This window comes from Sphaeramia orbicularis, chromosome 14 (genome assembly GCF_902148855.1).
Source record: "Sphaeramia orbicularis chromosome 14, fSphaOr1.1, whole genome shotgun sequence".
In the NCBI taxonomy this organism is placed as follows: Eukaryota; Metazoa; Chordata; class Actinopteri; order Kurtiformes; family Apogonidae; genus Sphaeramia; species Sphaeramia orbicularis.
The window spans coordinates 25,234,060-25,253,866 of record NC_043970.1 but is presented as its reverse complement, the minus strand read 5'-3'; the positions used below and the strand labels follow the sequence as shown (position 1 = coordinate 25,253,866).

The window sequence follows — 19,807 nt, the reverse complement described above, 5'->3', positions numbered from 1 at the left end:
TCTTTAAAGCTGCGTATGACTTTCATCACCAATTTTTTATCAAATCTGTAAAACCTAAGTCATAGCCTAAGTATCACAAATCTGTAAGCATTTCCGTGATTACGCAGCTGAATCTCTTCCCTCACGGTGAACAATTTCTAAGTGTACTCCACCATAAACAATTCATTTGTTCACAAACAGAGCCGGTAGGTCACTCGGGCGTTTGCGGAAATCTGTCACGACGTGCATTGTGGGAAGCGGAGCTCCATGCAGCCGCATTATGGCCGCAGCTGCAACTAACATGGAAACGACTTCATTGCGTCTTGCTACTGCAGCTGTGTGGAGCTCCACTTCCCACAATGCACATCGCAGCAAATTTCCGAAAATGCCCGAGTGACCTACCAGCTCTGTTTGTAAACACACCGACAATTGTTCACCGTGAGAGAAGAGATTCAGGTGCGTAATCACGGAAAGACTTACGGATTCGTGATACTTAGGCTATGACTCGGGTTTTACAGATTTGATGAAAAATTGGTGATGTAAGTCATATGCAGCTTTAACAAATCTAACCTTCTCCTGAAAACAAACTGCTCCACTGACAACCTGAAGGAGTCCATTAGAGCTACTGCTTCAAACAAAGACAATTTGAATATTTGTACAATTAAAATAATTAACACAACAAATTTAACAAATATATAGATAGGAATATCCTGGACATAGCATCCTGAAAATCAGATCGGTAACTATACATATATGGTACACTATAGGAAATTAACCAAACATTGATGTTAGTTGATCTTATAAGCCAATTAATTCTGTGAACCAAAATGTGGGTATGTGGAATACTGACACTATATAAACTATTTTTTGGCATTTATTTAGCAGCTTATAAATGACTTTGAAATAATGGCTTTTGTGTGATTGTATTTACATAAATATGTGGACATATACAGTATACAAGTCAAATCTCTTTCTTGGCTTGTTTCGTGCACTGTCAAATTCTACCAAAATAGTAGCTTTGTTAAGTGAAGCTGAGAAAATATATCTCTTTAGATAGTGAGATAGTGCTTTACATTTGAAAGTTGGAGGCTCCAGTGACTAAGAATCTTCACTGAAACCGATCAGACAATGACTAAAGCGTGAGGTCATTCAGATATAAGGCCATTAAATGTCGTAGTTCATGCTGTGAGGTATGTACCTACCTCCCACTGACTTATCTTTTAAATAAATGCACAAAAAAGTCACAAGAACTATTTACAGCAGAGGCAGACCTAAGCAAGGTTATTTATAGTTCCACTGCACCAGAAACACTTTAGATGCCTTTCAACACATTCACAGGGCCTGAACAAGATCTTCATAAAAGCTGTATGGTGCATTAAAAGTTGACATGCTCAGATTAAATTCAATAAAGCAAATATAGGAAAAGTTACTGGGTTGTCGTTTAAAAACAGCACTGGCTTATAACTAACTTAATTATCCTACTTGTTCACACTAATTCAGATATTTGTGGTTAAATTGTGGATACATTGAAATCATAAGCATCTGTACTTTTAAAACTTTAAGTTAAAACTGCAATAAAGCCAGAATCAATCTGTAGACTTGTCAAGTGCTGAAAATCTTTCATATATTATTGAATCTTGCAATTATCTTAGAAGACAGTATTAGATAATCTTAATCATAAAATAGAGCACAGCCTCTATGCAGCTCCTGTTCTGGTCTTATGACTGTTACGAATGAGATTTTCAGAAAGTGTCATTTTACATCAAGTGCACTATGCTTCATATAAAAATGCAGATTTGTGACACATTTTACAACTCAACTTAAACTCAATCAAGGAAACTTCCACTACAATAATCGTGTCAATGTCTTCTTAGTGATGTAAAATCTGATCTGCCAGATTTCACACCAGAGATATTTTAAAAAATATTTACTCCTGAGGGCAAATGTTGCACATGCAGCAACATCACACAAGTGTCTATCTTTGCAATCAAAATCTTAATTCCCCTAAAAACTTAATTGTTAAATGTTCAACAGGATTATCTGCTCAATGGCATGACCTCAGTTTGGTAACAATGACAGCGGCGAGTTGTTGTGGATCTGTCAAATGTGGGTTCTTTTCCATAACTGAGTGGACTACGTAAGCAGGAAAGATGTTACAAAGGTTCCGATATGTTTGGTACTGGTGCTCTGGGATGATGTACCGCTCTTGGTGTTCTGCTGCAGATGCAACCTCCCATGGAGAATTCCAAATCTGCTCCATTTTGTCCGGCATGCTGCGGACCATCACCCGTTCACAACACGGCATCAGGCTGTTACTCAGGGGGTACGAATGATATCCAAAGGACTCGTTCCCACAAGGCAGAGGATCCCAGCTCGCATGCTGCTCACGACACAGTGGAGGTCGTCTCTGTCTCATCGGGTTGCTATCATATAGCCTTGAATCGGATATGCTATCCATGCGAGTCATACCAAGAGAGCGTGTGGGCTGTGAGGACAAAGGTGGGAGGACGTTCTGAGTGAGGGGATAGTCTCCTGGGCAACTCGATCTGGCTCCCACTGCAGCATGCTGGATATGAGGTGCTAGATGGGCTGAGGACTGCTTACGAGGGCCCTGCTTGGGCTCCTCTGGTCCATAACTCTGAACCCTAGTCAGTGCCTCATGTCGAAACCCATGGGCAAATGCTTGCATCCTACTCTGTGCAGGCGACTGCTGCTGGCCCTTCATGCTCTCCTCTAAGCTGCTGTCCACAGAGCTCGGGTACATGTCTCCATAAGAGGAGAAAGAGTCGCTGTTCGAATGGCTGAGGCAGGACTCGGGGCAATGGCTGGGATTTCTCTGGTACACGCCATGCTCGTGCTCCATGCTACAGAAACTGTCGACATTATGCATGCTGCTCATGCTCATATTAGAAAATCACTGTGCAGTGAATAATATCCATGGTCGCTAACTGAGTCATACTTTGGGAACTGTTCGCTGTATGTAACAGAGGCTCCGTGACTGTTTGTAACCAGAATGGGTGGATACTGTACACTAGACATGTGCTCCAGAGAACTGTGTGCAAACTGCAAAGAACCTGGCACTGGGCTGCTGGCTGATCGTGTGTTCAAGGCCCCAGCTGCGTGGCTCTTGGCAGGCTGCATGGTGGGCACGCTCAGAGCAGTCACGAGGGAAGGCACTGAATTTGTCTCCGACTTCCTGACAACGGACAGTGCCTCTGGAGGTTCACAGGCCACTGAGCGAATGCTGGGGTCAGACTGACGTTTGGGTGCCACACGTTTGGCCTCAGAGCTGCTGTCCCCCTTCACAGCTGATGGACTGGTACCACATTTAACCAAAGCCCCCTCACTCATTGTCTTCACAGCAGACAATTTGGCAAACGCCCGAAGTTCATCAGCCACAGATCGCTGCGGCTGGTTGACACGTTCTGGATGGTAGTATTTGCACTTGTGTCCGTATGTGCACTTTTTACCTTTTTTAAACAAAGACAAAATAGGCAACTTATTCATATTAAACTCACAAAACCACAACATAATTCTAAAATCTAAGAGCAGATAATGGGAAAACTTACCATAGGGACACGGCTGTTTTTTGTGCTCTGGAACAACAGGACGCTTTCGGAGGAAATTTTCGAGGCTTGGACCATGTCTTCCCAAAGGATCGTCAGGTGGCATAAATCTGATAGTTATTAAAATGTGAAAATTAAATGGCAATGTCTTAATTAAACCACAACATCCAGAGTCCTTGTCAAGTAGTACTGATGTTACTGGAGCTGACTGAAACATTGGCTAACCTACTTTTATGAAAAATATAACTTTATTCTTCATAGGTAACCTCATGGGGTCAAAGACTCATACATCAGCTGACTGGGCAGAGTGAGCATCATATCTACTTACTTGTCATTGACAAATGAGTACATCAGGAGACGCTCCTCAATGAACTTCTTCCATTCTGGCTTCTCATTTTGCAAGTCTCTGTAGTTGTCATTTGACACAATAATTCCATCAGAATCATAAGCCAGCTTCACTATGAAGCGATCATCATAGCACACCACTCTCCTGCCTTGAACTCTGCGGGATGGGGTGAAAACCAGGATCTTCTCTTTTTCCAGCTTGCGTAGTATTTCTTGATCTGAAAGAAACATGTACATTTAATTACAACTGCTCAGCGTAATGAAAGTCATTCTTGTCCATCATCATGTGATTAGGTCAGCCTTTTGTGACATACATATACCATAATACTAAGAACTACATATTCAGTTAAATATTACATTTGTTCAGACCTCTGAGATCATTCAAATTCAATTTAATCTTAAGTTTTCACTCAACTCAGATCTTGTTGCACTTGAACTTAACCATGTTAAGTAACAGAAACTTGTACTGCAATTGTAACTCCTGTAAATACAGATGTTTTCGGATGACATCATATTAGTCTACATCAGCACATTGTGAGATACAAGCTCAGTATTCCCTCATAAATTCTAGGTGGGCTACAATGTTTGCATTAGTGGCAATTTGTAAGATCTATCAAAAGCATATTAATGACATTTTACAATACATTAGTGCGGATATACAGATAAACATTTATACCTAAGAGCATTTCAGTTGACAAAATAACCTATTAAGATGTCTTAGGGACTGTTGGAGGAAATCAGAGTCTCAGGTATTCTGGATCCGTACGCCACAGAAAGGCCAACCTGACGGGATCTGGTTTCAAGCCCAGGACCTTCTGGGTGTGAGTAGTAGCCTAGTCGAGTAAGTAGCCTATCACAGGACCAAATACTTCAAATGTGATCAGGATATGACCACAGGGCAATGGCCATGAAAAACAAACAATGTTTTCACCTGTGATAAGTGCATCAGGCCTTGACTGCTCTTTTCTCCAGGCTGGGACAAAGACAGTGATGTCTTTGTGTCCTTTCTCCAAGAACCATTCAACAGCAAGCTGGATGCCGCGGCAGGAGAATACCTCTTTGTTTCCATGGCTACAAAAGAAAACAATTATTATGACCTACTTTAACATAACAACAAGGACATCCATTATTAGAGAAAACATTTTCAATGCTAAGTGCATTGTGTAGCACTGATCAGAATAAATACAACTGTTTGATGTTTGTTAGCACCTTACCTCATTGCCACATTTGAGCCATCAATTACGATGGGCCTGAGGTTATCAAAGGTATCCGTAGGTTCCTCTTCCACAGACACCTCTGGACTAGGCGTCTCTTTAACACAGGGGGACCGTGATATTAAGGTGGCTGTGTTAGTGCAAGGTTGAATTTCTGACTCTACTTTGTTTCCAAGCCTCACTAACTCTGCAAGAATGTCGTTAATAAGAGCAGTAGCACCCAGCTTGTTGAGCACAGCCTCCACCTGCTCGCCTGAATAGCCCAACTTCAATGCAAATTCCATCTTGGTCTGATACTGTTTGTCACTAGGAGTCTTGATTCCTGGTCCAGCGCTGGAGTCATCCTCACGGAAATCCTGCGCAGTACTACTCTGGGAAAAACTAGGTCTGTCGAGGCATGGAGAGCGACACAGCTGTCGATGCGGCTTTGTGATGGCCAAGGGCTCCCTCTTCCTACAGCTGCTGTTGTTTACCTGAACCTTCTGGCATTGCTGCCCTTCAGATTCACTTTCTGAGCTGCTTCCATCCTCAGACTCGTCAGTGGCATGCTGGGCCACACTTGAGTCAATGTTCTCCTCCCTGCATGGGCGTTTTTCCATTTTGAGCTTCTCCACCATGGACCATGCTGTCATCACGTTCGCCTTGACACCTCAGATTTCCACCCCATGCTTCCTCACCTCCACTGCAACCATGGAATCATATTCAGCGCTGGACTTCAGCACTACAGGCTCTTTGTGTAGGGCCAAAGTACGAGTCTCTCCTATGTGCGTTGGCAAAAATGAACTATTTTATCTGAAAGATAGTAAACACATATTGGGATTTAGGTTACAAGATGTGTTTAAAATAGAAGAATATGATCTGATAAAGTTGACCATAATGTTATCTAAAATTTGGTCTAAATATTCCCCTTGTTTTATAGTCATTTTCCAATAAATAAATATCTCTTACAGTCAATCAAAAATGATTGCATAAAAAGGAGATTATTCATCTTTCACCTAGTAAGTTCAGTGCTCCTTTGCATATGTATTTTAACAGCTTCATCTGCTTTACTTTTCCATACTTCTCCATCTTGCACATTTTAACTTCTAATCTATAATTACCTATTTTGCAAACTTGCAAAATACAGCTGACAATTCCTGGCACTTCACCTTATGAGTAGCAATGTTTTTCAGCACAGAATATTCTACTTGGTGTTGTGAATAAATTCACTCATAAATTAATTTATTCACTGTAAACAAAGGGATGCATATTAAAAAGAAATTGTGTCACTGGTCGTATCTTGCTTGTAGGTGTTAGAAAATACAAAAAACACAGTGCATAACAGCTCAACCCAAAAAACAACTACTTTGCACATGATGTGATCCTGTACTGCAGTGCAAACCTTTCCTCTGCGAGTACAAAACCTTTCCTCTTGGAAGCATTCAAGCCAGACACAGTGGTATGAGTGCAAGCGTTAACATAACCTGAGACAAAGTGTGGGCTGAACAGTGCATCCCAGCACCTCCAGGCCACTGATACTTAATCTGAAATGCACAGAAATCCTTTGGGAACAAAGCTGCTATATGGTAAAACAATGCAAGATGTGGGGTGGATGCCACTTAAAAGCTACAGCCATTAATTTGACTTAAATCAAAATAATATTTTCTAATGATCTAGTGTTTTAATGGAAAGAAAGACTAGACTATAGATGCCCCCAGTCTTGCAGAGTGTAAAATACAGCCAGTGTTGAGCTTCAAGAGGCACAGCCCATGATGTGCGTTGCTTAGCAACACAGCCTTGTCATCAGCTAACTCCTTTTTACCAGTCACGACTAACACAAACACAGCTCATCATCTCTCTTCAGGCAGCCAATAAAGGCAGAACACTTACAGCTATACTACAACTCTACACTAAAACTCTTGAGGCAGCACATTATGTACAAAAAGATTTTATTATGACTTACACTTCTATCAATGCCAACTGCTGAAAGAAATAAATATTTATTTATTTATTTATTTATTTATTTATTTATTTATTTATTTATTTGTATCTGAGTTAAAACAAGTCTTGCCATACATATTTGTGTTGCTTGTTCATGAAATTAAGCAGAAAAATATGTGTTGTAATCACCTCATGTAACACAAGAAGAGACACTCACAAAGGACACAGAAGGATGACAGGTAATTTGAAGGTCGAGCTACTGCTACACATTCCTGCATTTTAATGTCATTGACTAATGGAGGCTTCCAGCAGATGTAGCTGGATCCAATCTTGCAAAGACAGAGAATTTAACAATCAATAAGAAGGTTTGGACATTTAACACAAATAGCTGAAAGTGCTCAGCCACTGCTGTAGAACTTCAAGGTTAGTGGACAGACTCTGCAAAAACAGTACATAAGCTCACACAGCCCACTGCCATTTAAGACATTTTATGACACATCAATACACGTTTAAGGGAGAGCAGAGCTCCTCCAATCCTTCCCTTTCCACCTCCAGATTCACAGGCTTAGACACAGCAAGGCCTCCAGACTATCTTTGCACATGCACAGGCTCGTGTGGTTGGGTTTCATAGCAACAAGTGAAGCAGCTCCTGAAGCCATCTTTTAAACTGCTGACCTGCCATAGTATCGACCATAGACAAATTGCAGCATGACCGGTGTGGTCTGGTTATACTGCCATACTGTCTAGTTAGATATATTGAAATGCAGCTAAACAATTTGGAGTTAAAGGCCATGACTACTGTATAAAAATGTTTTTAAAATGTTATTATTAACAATTTATGGACAGGCCAATAATAGAACGACACTGGTTATAGTGATATACAGTAATACACACCAGGACATGCTCTTACTTAACAGATATCAATAATTGTGTATAACTGCTTCATTAAAACCAATTTCAAAGACACATAATGCCTTTAGAGTTATAATACACATTCATAGCATAAGCAAAATATAGATTACTTTAAAATATGTACAAGAGACTAAATGTTAGCTCATCTTCTGCTCTAAAGATAACAAAATCACTTACAAGAGAGAGAAAACTTGTCAAAATGTGTCATAACAAGGACAACGGAAACATCCATTACCCATTTTCCCATAAATAAATCATGGACATTTAAGATCAATTACGATGGTGACACATTGACTGTACCGGTGAAGACACTGAACATTTCCTGGGCTACTTACTCAATGGTTCATTTATATATTAGCAGATAATATAATTTACTGAGCCAAATTTTTTTTTATGCCTTTTGTAGATGGATTGCTCCAGAGGGTCAAGTGATCACATGAAAATAGTTACTTTGAAAAACAACTGCCCTGTGACAAATCAAGTTATGGTCTAAAGATTCAGAGACATTACAACATTCAAGATAAGACCCTAACATAGGCTACGTTTTGTGAACATCTGCCCCCATCCCATATCAAAGCCTGCACCTTTCTTTATTATTAGTCACATGTGATGCTGATTTATGTCGACGTATTAATACTCAAAGATGCAGAAGGGTTCATCATCTGTGCATGACTTTTCATCTATAAATTCAGCAGGCTCCCTCCATTCAATTAGTTGGTGCAAAACAGTTTAACAGCTAAGCTTGAAGTCACAAAGAAAGCAGAGCATTTCTCTGTCATTCTAAGGTGTCTTTAATTGGATGTTCACACAAACAGGCTCATTTTACAAGATTTGTATGAACTGAGGAAGTTTTATTTATCATTCCATTATTCTTTCTTCCTCTTTTCCAACTAATATATTTAAATAATGCTGAATAAGGCATTAACCATTTCTATTTAACCATTTTGACTCAGACTTGGTGAGTTTAACATACAATAACTAGTGTTAGTTTTAAAGACTAATACGATTAAATCATAATATCTCAACATCTAATAAAACCTGTGTCAAAATGTAAATAAACCGAGACTTTTAACAGCAGGGAAAACACGTGAACATCTGACTGTTCTACTGAAAAGTTTAAGCTTTACCTAACAAACCTCAACAATGTGTAACTACACACGAAAGAAGATTTATATACATGACTAAAAACAATGCACACATAGTACACGGATTAACTTTAATAGCAAGCTAAATACCTGCAATCATCAGCTAATTGGTGGACACGTCAAAACACACAAAAAACTACAGTGCTGGATATCATTAGCAACAGCATAATGAGTTGTTAGAAATGAAATCAAGGTAGAGTAAAGAATATGACAATGCCGCTGTGCTCACAAAAACAACCCAGTTTAACAGTGTAATATCAGTCCTACACACGACATCACCTTTATAAGTGAAATTTCTTAAAGATAACTGATTTGACACCATTAGGCCCCGGATAACGGTGTCCAAATGTTAGCAAGCTACTTTCCTTTGGCAGCATTAGAGGCAACGTTGTGGCTTGATAAACTCACCGGGATATATGTATTTATGTTGTTGGTCATTAACGGAGAGAAAATAAAACTACTCATAAAGCCAACTAACACTGACCATCAATCTTGTCAGGCAAACCCGGCCTTTATGTTGTTAACGGTATCAAGCTAGTTAGCAAGTAGCTAACATGCATTAATGATAGCGAACTCAGTGGCTCCAGAGGCTAACTTAAACGTTAGGTTGCTAGCGATAGTTAGCTTTAGCTGCTTAGCGTGGGTATCGTTTTTTGCCGGAACACTATAGTAACTTAAGATAAAGTTGATGGCCATTTCAGTTGTCCGACGGAGGTGAAACCACATCAGCACAACTAGTTTTTAGACATTATCTGCATTTAAAGCACTGCCATCACTGAGTTGAATCGGTGCTCATCTCACCTTGTTGCTGTCATCCTCCTCGCTTGTAACAGTTATGTTTTGCTGCCATTGGCGCTGTCGCAGTTTGGTCAGGGTTGCCAGATAATGCGAAGGAACCAGTAACCTAAGCTGTGAGAAGACAATGGTGTCAGAGCAGAAGACGGTAAAAAAAAAATTGGACTTGGGTGTTCCGTTACTTTTTTTTAAAATCAGAAATCCATCTTTCTTTCTTATAATACTTTGAGAAATGTCATCATTAGATGCATAAAAAATTGTCTTGTTAAAATAACGGACCACTACCCTTCTCCTGTGGGAATACTTAAATAGAATATTATCAAAACTTTTATATTAGAATTTAGATTCTGATACAAAGTGAAATTTAGTGCTAATATACAATCAGCCAGAGTAAAAAATTGGCCATTAAAGTATTTCTCCACTTTTTATACTGTGTGAAATTGTTCATTTGCTCTTTTCTAACATTAAAACGTGTCTTATTTTTAACTTCACATACAGCTTTACAAATAATAACTATTGGGCCATTTATAGTAAGAAGTCCACATTTGTTAAAAATGTCACGAGTAAAGCAATCAGGATTTTCTTTGCAAATGTGAGACAAATATGTCAAAAGACACAAATTTTTTTTCTTTCCAAATATATTGAATAAGCTGTAAAGCTCTAAAATCAAAGATAACTAAAACCTTGCTTTATTAATAACAAGTAACACAGTGTTTTTCAACCTTGGGGCTACAACTCACAAACTCGGGGTCGCCTGAAATTTCTAGTAACTGATATATATATATATATATATATATATATATATATACATATATATATATATATAAAGAACTAATCTTTTTTTTTTTCAATATATATTCCATTATAATTAAAACACCACACCCTTTTCCTAATAAAAATCACGTTCAAATAAAATGCAGGATATAATATCTGAGAGGGCATATCTTGATTGACCCAATCATGTGACCGCATGCATTACTACACTTCAACCTGCCTGGACACAGTCAGTCAGAAAACCAGACCAACCAGGGAATGGAAAGATTTCTTCGCCCGCCTGGCCCTGCTAAGACATCTCCATGAGAAACTGAGAAGCAGACACCAAAAAGGTGCATTATATACATTATATAGCCTAAATGGCATCTAAAATTAACATTTCTTTGCAACATAGTAGAGCAAAATATTATATGTTATTTTTTACAAATACATTTTAGTAAAAAAAAAAAAAAAAAGTCTCTGTTTTGAATGTCTGGGGTCACCAGAAATTTGTGATGTTAATATGGGGTCACGAGCCCAAAAAGGTTAGGAACCACTGAAGTAAGATATTCAGAATATTCAATGATGAAAAAATATAGAAACGATGAATATTCTGAGAACAGAAAATCAAATGGTCATTTAGAAAGGATGATATATTGAATTTCTAAATAAAAATTATAAGCAGTCTAATAAATATTTCCAAAGCTGTGTTCAGTTATGCTTTAGTCATGTTATGGCCAAAGCATTTTCCTGGCTTTAACCACTTGGATGTTGAAGTTATCTGAATGTCTTCCAAGGAACTGAAAGGGAACAATTAAAAACAGAAATATACAAAAATGATGTCTTGTCATGTTTATTTTAGTGTAAGGCAGTGTTCTACTTTGACAAAACAGTAACAGCTTTTCAAATAGAATCTCCTAATATGGACACAACTGTGTGACAGTTAAAACAAAATCTAAAAGAAAAAAAAAAAAAAAAACAGAATAAAATACTGTCAGTGTGAAAGGTCAGATCTGAATACAGTGTTACAGTGTACAAATAGATAATATAAATACAAATTCTTTGAAATTTGTTCATTATCACACTATAAAAACTACATTTGACATTTTAATCTCTGCCCAATAAAACATTAAGTTCACAAATAAATGATACAAGGTGAAAATACCAGCTTCTAACTGTTCTAATCAACTAAGGTCAAACTGCCTTTTCAATTCACAAACTTACAATAATGCTGTGAACTGTGTTAAATTATGCAATCCATAAATGATCAAGCTGCAGTAAAATGGGACACAGCTACTTTTCCACAGTACGGCCAATATGGCTTGTCAGTACAGTCGCACAGACAAAAAGTTTCTGATTATGAGATACTAGCAGAGTATTTCATTTCTTCCCCTCTTATTTTCTTGAAAATTAAAATCACTACACAAAAAGATGCTTGCCAACAGCCTATTAAATGAACCTGCAGCTGAAATTTAGATATAAGCACTGTCAACCCATTTCTGTCTAACTCATTTAAAATAAATCCTATGCTTAAGAGGATCAAGACACTTTTTACGTTGTATAATGAAAGATTGACAACAATGAAAACTAGTTTTGTGCATGACAAGCAACATATAGACACAAAGAGAAGCTGTAGAAAAAAAGCTCAAACTAAGATAACCAACCTTAAAGCATGATTAGTGTACACTGACTTTAGCGGGATTTGGCAAATGAAGCAAGACTTGGCCAGCCTTGTTTGGTTATGCTATGAAACCAGGCTTATTAACACCAATTAGACAAAACATGGCATTACTTTTAAAGCCTGGATAGTGAGGCTACATGTGTGTTGTAAACATTCAAGTAAAATTCAACAGCTTAATGAGATGAACCTACTGGCATTTTCAATGCAAAAAGAAAAACAAACTTCCCAAAAACTGTAATTGACTGACATGAAAACCAATGACTGTGACTGTATGTGGCAAGTAACCGTTACTGTGCAAATGCAGAACATCCCTTTTGACTTCCCATTAAGAGGGATGGCACAAACTCCACATTTCAAAATGTTTTCTAATTTCAATTCAAGTCCTGTCTATCACAGTGTACATCAACTTCTAAAAGAAATACATTGTGCAAGTTGAAAACAAGTAAAGCAGTTACTCCTTCTGATGTAACACAAAGCACTCATTGGCACATATAATTCTTGTTTTAATGCCAGCTGTATGATTGAGAACCTTTCAATTAAGGGCTCCCTCTGGTAGACTGGTACAGGCAGCAGGGCTCATCACCTCCCTGGGCATTCCTGTTTCACTGACATCTGTGTCATCTGTGGACAAGCCTGTGTTCAGAGGACTTTCAGGAGGAGACATTCCTTCCCTAGCTGCCGCTCTACTTTGAACACACTGATTATATGACTGCAAATTAGTGGCAGCTTTACAAAACACATCCTTGTCTGTGTCGTTGGATAATGCTTCCTCCCCTATCATTTCAGAGTAAAAAAAAGTGCTGTGAGGTAAACAAGACTCTGCCTGCAAAGGAAGGTGACACTGTCTATTATAAAGCTCAGGACTTGGTGAAATTAATTCACAGGACACATTATCTGACAGATTGGAGCAAAGATGTAGAGCTTTACTGTTTGAAAAGTCACTGCTAGATGGAGCAGAAAAGATTTTGTGTTTTATTTGAGTTTGGCTGAGACTCTGTACTTTATCAGTGATTTCCCTATCTGTTAGGGGCAGGCTCAAAGCCATTTCTGACCTCGTTTGCCATGCCATAATGCTGCTACTGTCTCGAGCCTCTAATGGGGAGACAAGTGCATTCTTTTTGTAATATGAAGAGGATTCTTGCTCAGAGTCCTTCTCTGTCTGGAAGCAGGAAATGATAGCACCTCTGTTCTCTCTGTATGTGTCAGGCATCTTTACCTCTAGGCTTTCTGTGTCCAAAGACCTACTTCTCCTGTCTAAAGACAATGGATTAGACATGGACTGACTGACTCTAGTAAGGCCTAGGTGCCGTGGGAGACTCGCTATTGCCCATGTGTTACTGAACAGGTTCTGTTCATACAGATCTAACATTTGATAGTCACATTCTGCAAATGCATCTTTTTGAAGGTAGCTTTCTTCGAATTCCTGATAAGGTGATGAAATGTCCTCCTCTAGATCCATCTGAATCTGCTCATCATATTCACCCTCATTGTGCATATCCACTACATCAAATGTGACTATGGTTGGTAAGGCCTCCATATTTGGAGTGAAGGCAGAGTTCGCCTCTAAACCCTCCACACTGTTGTGCAAGTTGCTCAACATCTGAGAGTGTTTTGTGTAGTCTACAAGTGCTTGTGAGAAACATACAGCTTGTCCGTCCTCCTCATCATTGTTGAAATCTGTAGACTGAGTATTAATATTTCTGTATGGTAAAGCTACAGGTTATTTTCCTCAAGATGCTGTTCTTTGGGCTCGCAGAATGTTCAAAATCTGGGTCAGATGCACTTCCAAATGATATGTTGCTGTGTCTTTTCTCACAGTCAGCATTCATGGATTTTTCGGCATAGCAAAGCTTATTTCCCTTTTCATCAAATGCATCTGGCTTGATATTATTCTTGTTCACTGATGCTTGTGGTTTAGAATTCAAATTACCGTTTTTATTCATGCTTACTTCGTGCACAGCAACTGTATCTCGTGCAGGCTCTGGCGATTTACTGCATGTGCTCTGGATTTCAAGAAAACTATGACCTTTATACAGTTCAGGACTTATTTGTAATCGATTCATTTCAGGAACAAAGGCAGAGTCTGTCACATCTACAGGTGTACTTAAATACTCGCACTGTTTGGAACCAGGCAGCTTTGATTTGTTTTCATAATGTGGACTGATAAGACTTTCATCAGGGGCAAAAAGTTCATAGAGGGCATCGCCGCTGTAACTATCTCTGGGTAATCGGTCTGGCCTTAGTCTGTCAGTTTTTTCTTGTCCTTCTTCAGGTCCTGGAGTAGTTGAGTCATAGTAGCCCTCATCGCTGTTTGGAACAGATTCTTGATGCTCACTTTGAGGAGTTAATACATCAGCAATTGAGGAAGTGTCCATACCACTGGCTTGCTGTACACTGTTACTGTTCAGTAAGTCCATATTATGAGAACTTGTCAGCTCAGTGGTCACGTCTGTATGATCTTGGTTGCAAGCGCAGCAAATATCCTCTGAAGCATCGTTTCCCCAGAAATCCTGAAGACACTCCTCGTCAAAATCTTCAGGAGAGGCCATTTCTTCACCACCACCCTGATATGTAAGATAACAAGAGGCCCTCTTTCCCCCGTTTCTACTCCTTTCCCCTGAAACTGTGCTCTCTGTGATGCTGTCATCTTCTTGATCTGCGATAATGTCCCCGCAGCCTGTGAGTGAGTCAAAACTCTTTAATGAGGCAACATCTCCAAAAATCAGGTTCAGCTGCTCAGATGAACCAGCAGGCATTTCAGACTTCAGTCCAGGCTCAGAGGTCATCTTAAGTTTAAGACACGGGTCGCTGTGTACTCTGGATCTCTCTTCCTCATATTCACTGGCAACTACAGCCATCAAATTCATCTCCTCCATTTGATTATCACATAGCTCATCACCAAGCTCAGACTTTGGGCTATCTTGCATCACTGCATTCTTCTCCAACGCCATTGCATCAGCATCAATACATTCAGCACCGATAGAAATATCGCATATAACTTTTTCAAAGTCAGGCACATCGGGTTCAGGTCCCAGGCACTCTGTAAAATACTGCTTGATGTTGTCCTGGACAACAGGCACCTCTTTCTTGCACGGAGGACAGGACATAGCAATCATTTCTGTTTTATCCAGACCAACATTTCTCTGGTTTCTGTGATGCTTAATGCTGTGGAAAAGACTCCTCAAACCCCTTTTATGCCGGGTGAGAGTCAGAGATTTCTGGTCAGCAGAGGGGTGACTACATTCATTGTGACAGCTGCTGTGGAGCTCTCCTGCAGCGTGCCTCTGGCTGTGGTACTCAAATCTCAGCTGAGGCATAGCCACTTCTCAGATTGTCATCGTGACAAGCCTTACTTAGCCCATCGTGTGTTTTGCTTTTGCCGATTCCTTTTTTAGAAGACCACAGATTTTTACTTCTTCCTCCAAAAAACTTGGTAAAATGCAGATGCTTTTACGAACTCCAAAAAATGTCAAGGCAGTCCTCCGAAACCTCCCAGATTTCTGGGATTTCACTGTAGCGTTCATGGCATCCGAATGAAGCTCCTCTGTGATTTCATCACACAGGGATGGCTGGCCGGAGACTGAAGCTTCATCCTTGGTGTCACTTGGTGGATCATCTACCTTGCGAGAAGCCATGGCTATCAAAATTTAGAGAAAGATGGATCCAATAGAAGGCATAATAGCTGAAGTTTTTAAATCAGCTGATAGACTGACTGCAGTGAATTGCACCTCCATCTGTTGAGAAAAATCAAGATTAATCATAAAATAAAATCAACTCAGGTCAATTTAAAAGTAAACTTAGTGATCATTTGCAACCTCATTTGTACAAGATACAGCCACATCTAAGTATCAAGTATATTTACAAAATTTCCTAATTGCCTGTAATAGATGTTGCATATAAACTGATGGATATTTACCTAAATGGGTGAACAAAAGGAATATATAACACTGATGATCTGACTTATATATTGATTTGAAGATGTAAATAGCAGTGTTATGTCGATATGTGTTTGACCTTAACCAGTTCATCCTATTTGGTTCATCTGGTAAATTAAGTGTGAATGCAGCCCACTCTGTTAAATCATTTCAGGAAAAATATCTACAAAAAATCTTTCATCCTCTCTGCAATAGCTGCTCTCAACAACACAAAATAGACTGCATTGTATTTTTAAAATTTTTTTTTATTGTTTTTAGTTTTTACCCCTAAGCCAACTTTTGGCCGAAGCAGTATTGTAATCATTTTGTCATCTGTCTGTCCATTCAACGACGTAATCGCATTATCTGAAGAAGGCAATGAGATATCTGCACCAAATTTCTACTGTGGATGCATCTTGGCATAAAGCAGAAGCCTATTCAACATAGGTCACCTTGACCTACTTTTTTCAAGGTCCAATGGCCTGGTGCCTTATACAATTATAATATCTGAGTACTTTCAAATATGTAATAAATTTTACACAAAGACAATCTAAATTCTAGGGCAGTAACTTTCAAAAGAATCTTACATTATATTTGGCCGAAAGGGATTAAAAGTGCAAAGCACCTTTTAAATTTTGTTTTACAGCCGTGACAAGATGAATTTCTGTTTTTACTTGGAACACACAATAAAGTTATCTATCTATCTATCTATCTATCTATCTATCTATCTATCTTAAACCATTCTTTAAACATAGGCACATTTTATTAATTTGCTGCTGATTTTCATAACTTTGCTATTTCACCCTGAAAAACACTGCAGCCTCAATTGGTCAACATATTGAATGTATACTAAAATAAAACTTCAGGGCCTGGCCAGGCGAGTAACAGAGTGACAATCATTCCAAATCTGTTTTTCAAAAATGAATTTAGCAGCAACCATAACAGCTCAAATTGTAGGTCTAAGCTAGTACTTTAACATGTTATTGAGGAATAATGACCTAATATTTAATAGAAATATGGATTTATCATCATTGACAAAGTAATGAAGTGAGGAAAAACCCTACAGCAGTAATTCAAGGTTTGGAAAAAATGCCAAAAAGTGCTGTTCCTCAAGGAAAGTGCAAGTATTTAGCATGCCATACTTTTCGTAATAAATGGCAGTACATTATATCCAAAAACAAAACTAATGTAATTTTATTTTAGTTTTAAAAGACATGAATTCATGGTAACAGAGCGAGAATCCAAAAAAGTAATAGAGTGAGGTGTTATTTCAGTGTGATGTACCATAAAAATGAAAATAATCAAAAATTTGATTAAGATACTGATAAAATTACCAGTCACTGGCAACATATGTTTCATTACTATATTTAATACACATCTCTCTGCTGTTTTTTCATAATAAATAACATTCAAAATCATTATAGTATTTGATTATTATGAAATATTAGATTAGACACAGGCATATATTTGGAACATATTTATTTACACATTGCAATTTACATTCTGAATTTATGCTGTATACATTCATTTACAACCTTTACTGTTCTTAATTTACACTGTATTCTATTTACACAGCAGCAAATAAATTAATTAATTAAACACAGTTTTAGAACCTAGAGATATATGACTTTCATGCTGTGTAATCAAAAATATTGTTTTAGGAATTTTTTTAGGAGGAAAACAATAAATTGACCCTGATGTTCACTTTCACTTGGTCAGGCCCTTCAGTGAACTTTAGGGGTTAAGGGGTCTGACACTCCTATAACCCAGTAATTATTACATTTGTATACAAATACACATGGCCAAGTATAATACATCTAGCCTATTAAGTGTATAAAAGTGATAAATGTGTGTAATAATGTTGCATATATACTGGTAAATATAGGTGAACAACTGGAATATAAAACACTGGTGATCTGATTTCTACACTGATTTTAGGATGTAAATAGTTTTATGTCGATATGCGTTTGACCTTCTTAAACTGAAGCAGCTCATCTTATTTTCACAACAAAAGCTATCGTTTTATGTGGTTTTAACACATTTCTAGACTCCGTAGACCAAGTTTGACTCATTTATTTTCACCTAAAATAAGAGTGGAGGCTAGACCCAGTCATAGCTAGTTAGCTAAATGAGTCACAAAGTAAACAAACTCACCAAGTGTAGCCCAAATCTTCCAGCAGCTGATGCTGATAACCCGTCCTGGACACAAAGTTAACCACCTTTTACTGCAGATAAGGTTGGTGTTTATCCACCTTTAGTTGGGTTTTAACTTTTAGCCCCTGCAGTTTTCTGGAAGTCGAGTCTATCCGCTTTGACCCGATGCGGTTTCATTTGTTTCCAGCAGCCGTTAGCTAGCTGCGGTGCTTTGCTAACTGCGTTACGGAACAGGCGGTGTGTTGTTCAGTTTATGGCTGGAATGGGAGTCTGACAGCTGCTAACGATGGGGAACGTTAAACCTCATCGCATCTACACGGGACCGCAAAAGTCCACATGCCACGGAAAGATAAGGCTGTACCTTGCATAGCCACGCACGGTTATTTCACTCAAGATGTTCACAAAAAGCCAGCCTTAACTGTTTGATGATGACTTCCTCTCCCGACTTCTCAGGTGAATTTTCCCAAATCTCCTTTCGTGGCTTTCCATCGGCGCACACTAGTGACGCAACACGTGTGCTTTTTTTTTTTTTTTTTTTTTTTTTGGGGGGGGGGGGTCCATGATGTTGTGAAAAGGAGCGCATGTATTCTGCATAAAAGCAGATACCCTGTTAAATCCAGATTTTCTTATGCATATAGAGATTAAAAAGATCTCTGTCCAGGCTTATATCAAAGGATGCATACAGGCAATTACACACAAATTCTAAAATATCATTTATAATCAATCTTTTTTTAGTACGGAAATTTCATATTTTAAAGCCTTCCAAATTTTTAACATTTTTATTAATCTACAATTTATTTCAATTTTTCATCTCTAATAAACTCAAAAAGCAACACAATCCATTAGTATAGACCAAGAATCTTTAAAATTGAATAACATTGTGTTACATTTATGACTTGATTACACACCCTTTCAATAACTGTGCTGTCTTTTTTTAAATCATATTTTGTATATTGTCTGTTGCCTGTTACCTGTATTATTTTTTATTGTATTGTTGAGGTTATTTAATGAAATTCATTAAAAAAAAAAAAAAGAATAGGAAAAGAAAGGAAATCCAGGATTTTGTGAAATATACTGCGTGTACTCTGCATAAAAGCACATACCCTGTTAAAAGATGTATGTCCAGGTTTTCTGCAAGGATGCATTCAACCTTTTATGAGATAATGATGACGAATGCATTATGCAAAAAGCTAAAAAAAAATGCGGAGGAGTAACAGTCAGAGCAGGGTAACATGGACAAATAACGCAGAAAGGAAAAACTTTCTGGAATGCTATTTAACCCATAAAGACCCAGTGCTACCTTTGTGGCACTTCCCAAATTAATTTCACTCTGTATTTAACCTTTCTTAAGTGATTTATCACCATTTATTATAATACTATCCTCTGTATTTTGCATTTTTTCAGTGAAAACCAGGTATTTTCCTATATT

The 19,807-nt window shown here is 38.2% G+C and overlaps 2 protein-coding genes across 2 annotated transcripts; both read right to left on the bottom strand.

The window, feature by feature from the left end:
* Positions 1-666: 666 nt before the first annotated feature.
* On the bottom strand, positions 667-9,513 carry LOC115432876 (probable ribonuclease ZC3H12B). The gene is given in 7 exon segments (XM_030153945.1): positions 667-2,889; positions 2,892-3,449; positions 3,549-3,655; positions 3,874-4,108; positions 4,822-4,961; positions 5,105-5,896; positions 9,490-9,513. Coding segments are annotated over 6 exon segments (2,538 nt in total). The 5' UTR covers positions 5,737-5,896; positions 9,490-9,513; the 3' UTR covers positions 667-2,023.
* A 1,953-nt stretch (positions 9,514-11,466) lies between these two features.
* On the bottom strand, positions 11,467-18,860 carry LOC115433229 (APC membrane recruitment protein 1-like). The gene is given in 6 exon segments (XM_030154521.1): positions 11,467-14,032; positions 14,035-14,073; positions 14,076-15,616; positions 15,618-15,741; positions 15,744-16,044; positions 18,379-18,860. Coding segments are annotated over 5 exon segments (3,096 nt in total). The 5' UTR covers positions 15,946-16,044; positions 18,379-18,860; the 3' UTR covers positions 11,467-12,842.
* Between the last annotated feature and the right edge of the window lie 947 nt (positions 18,861-19,807).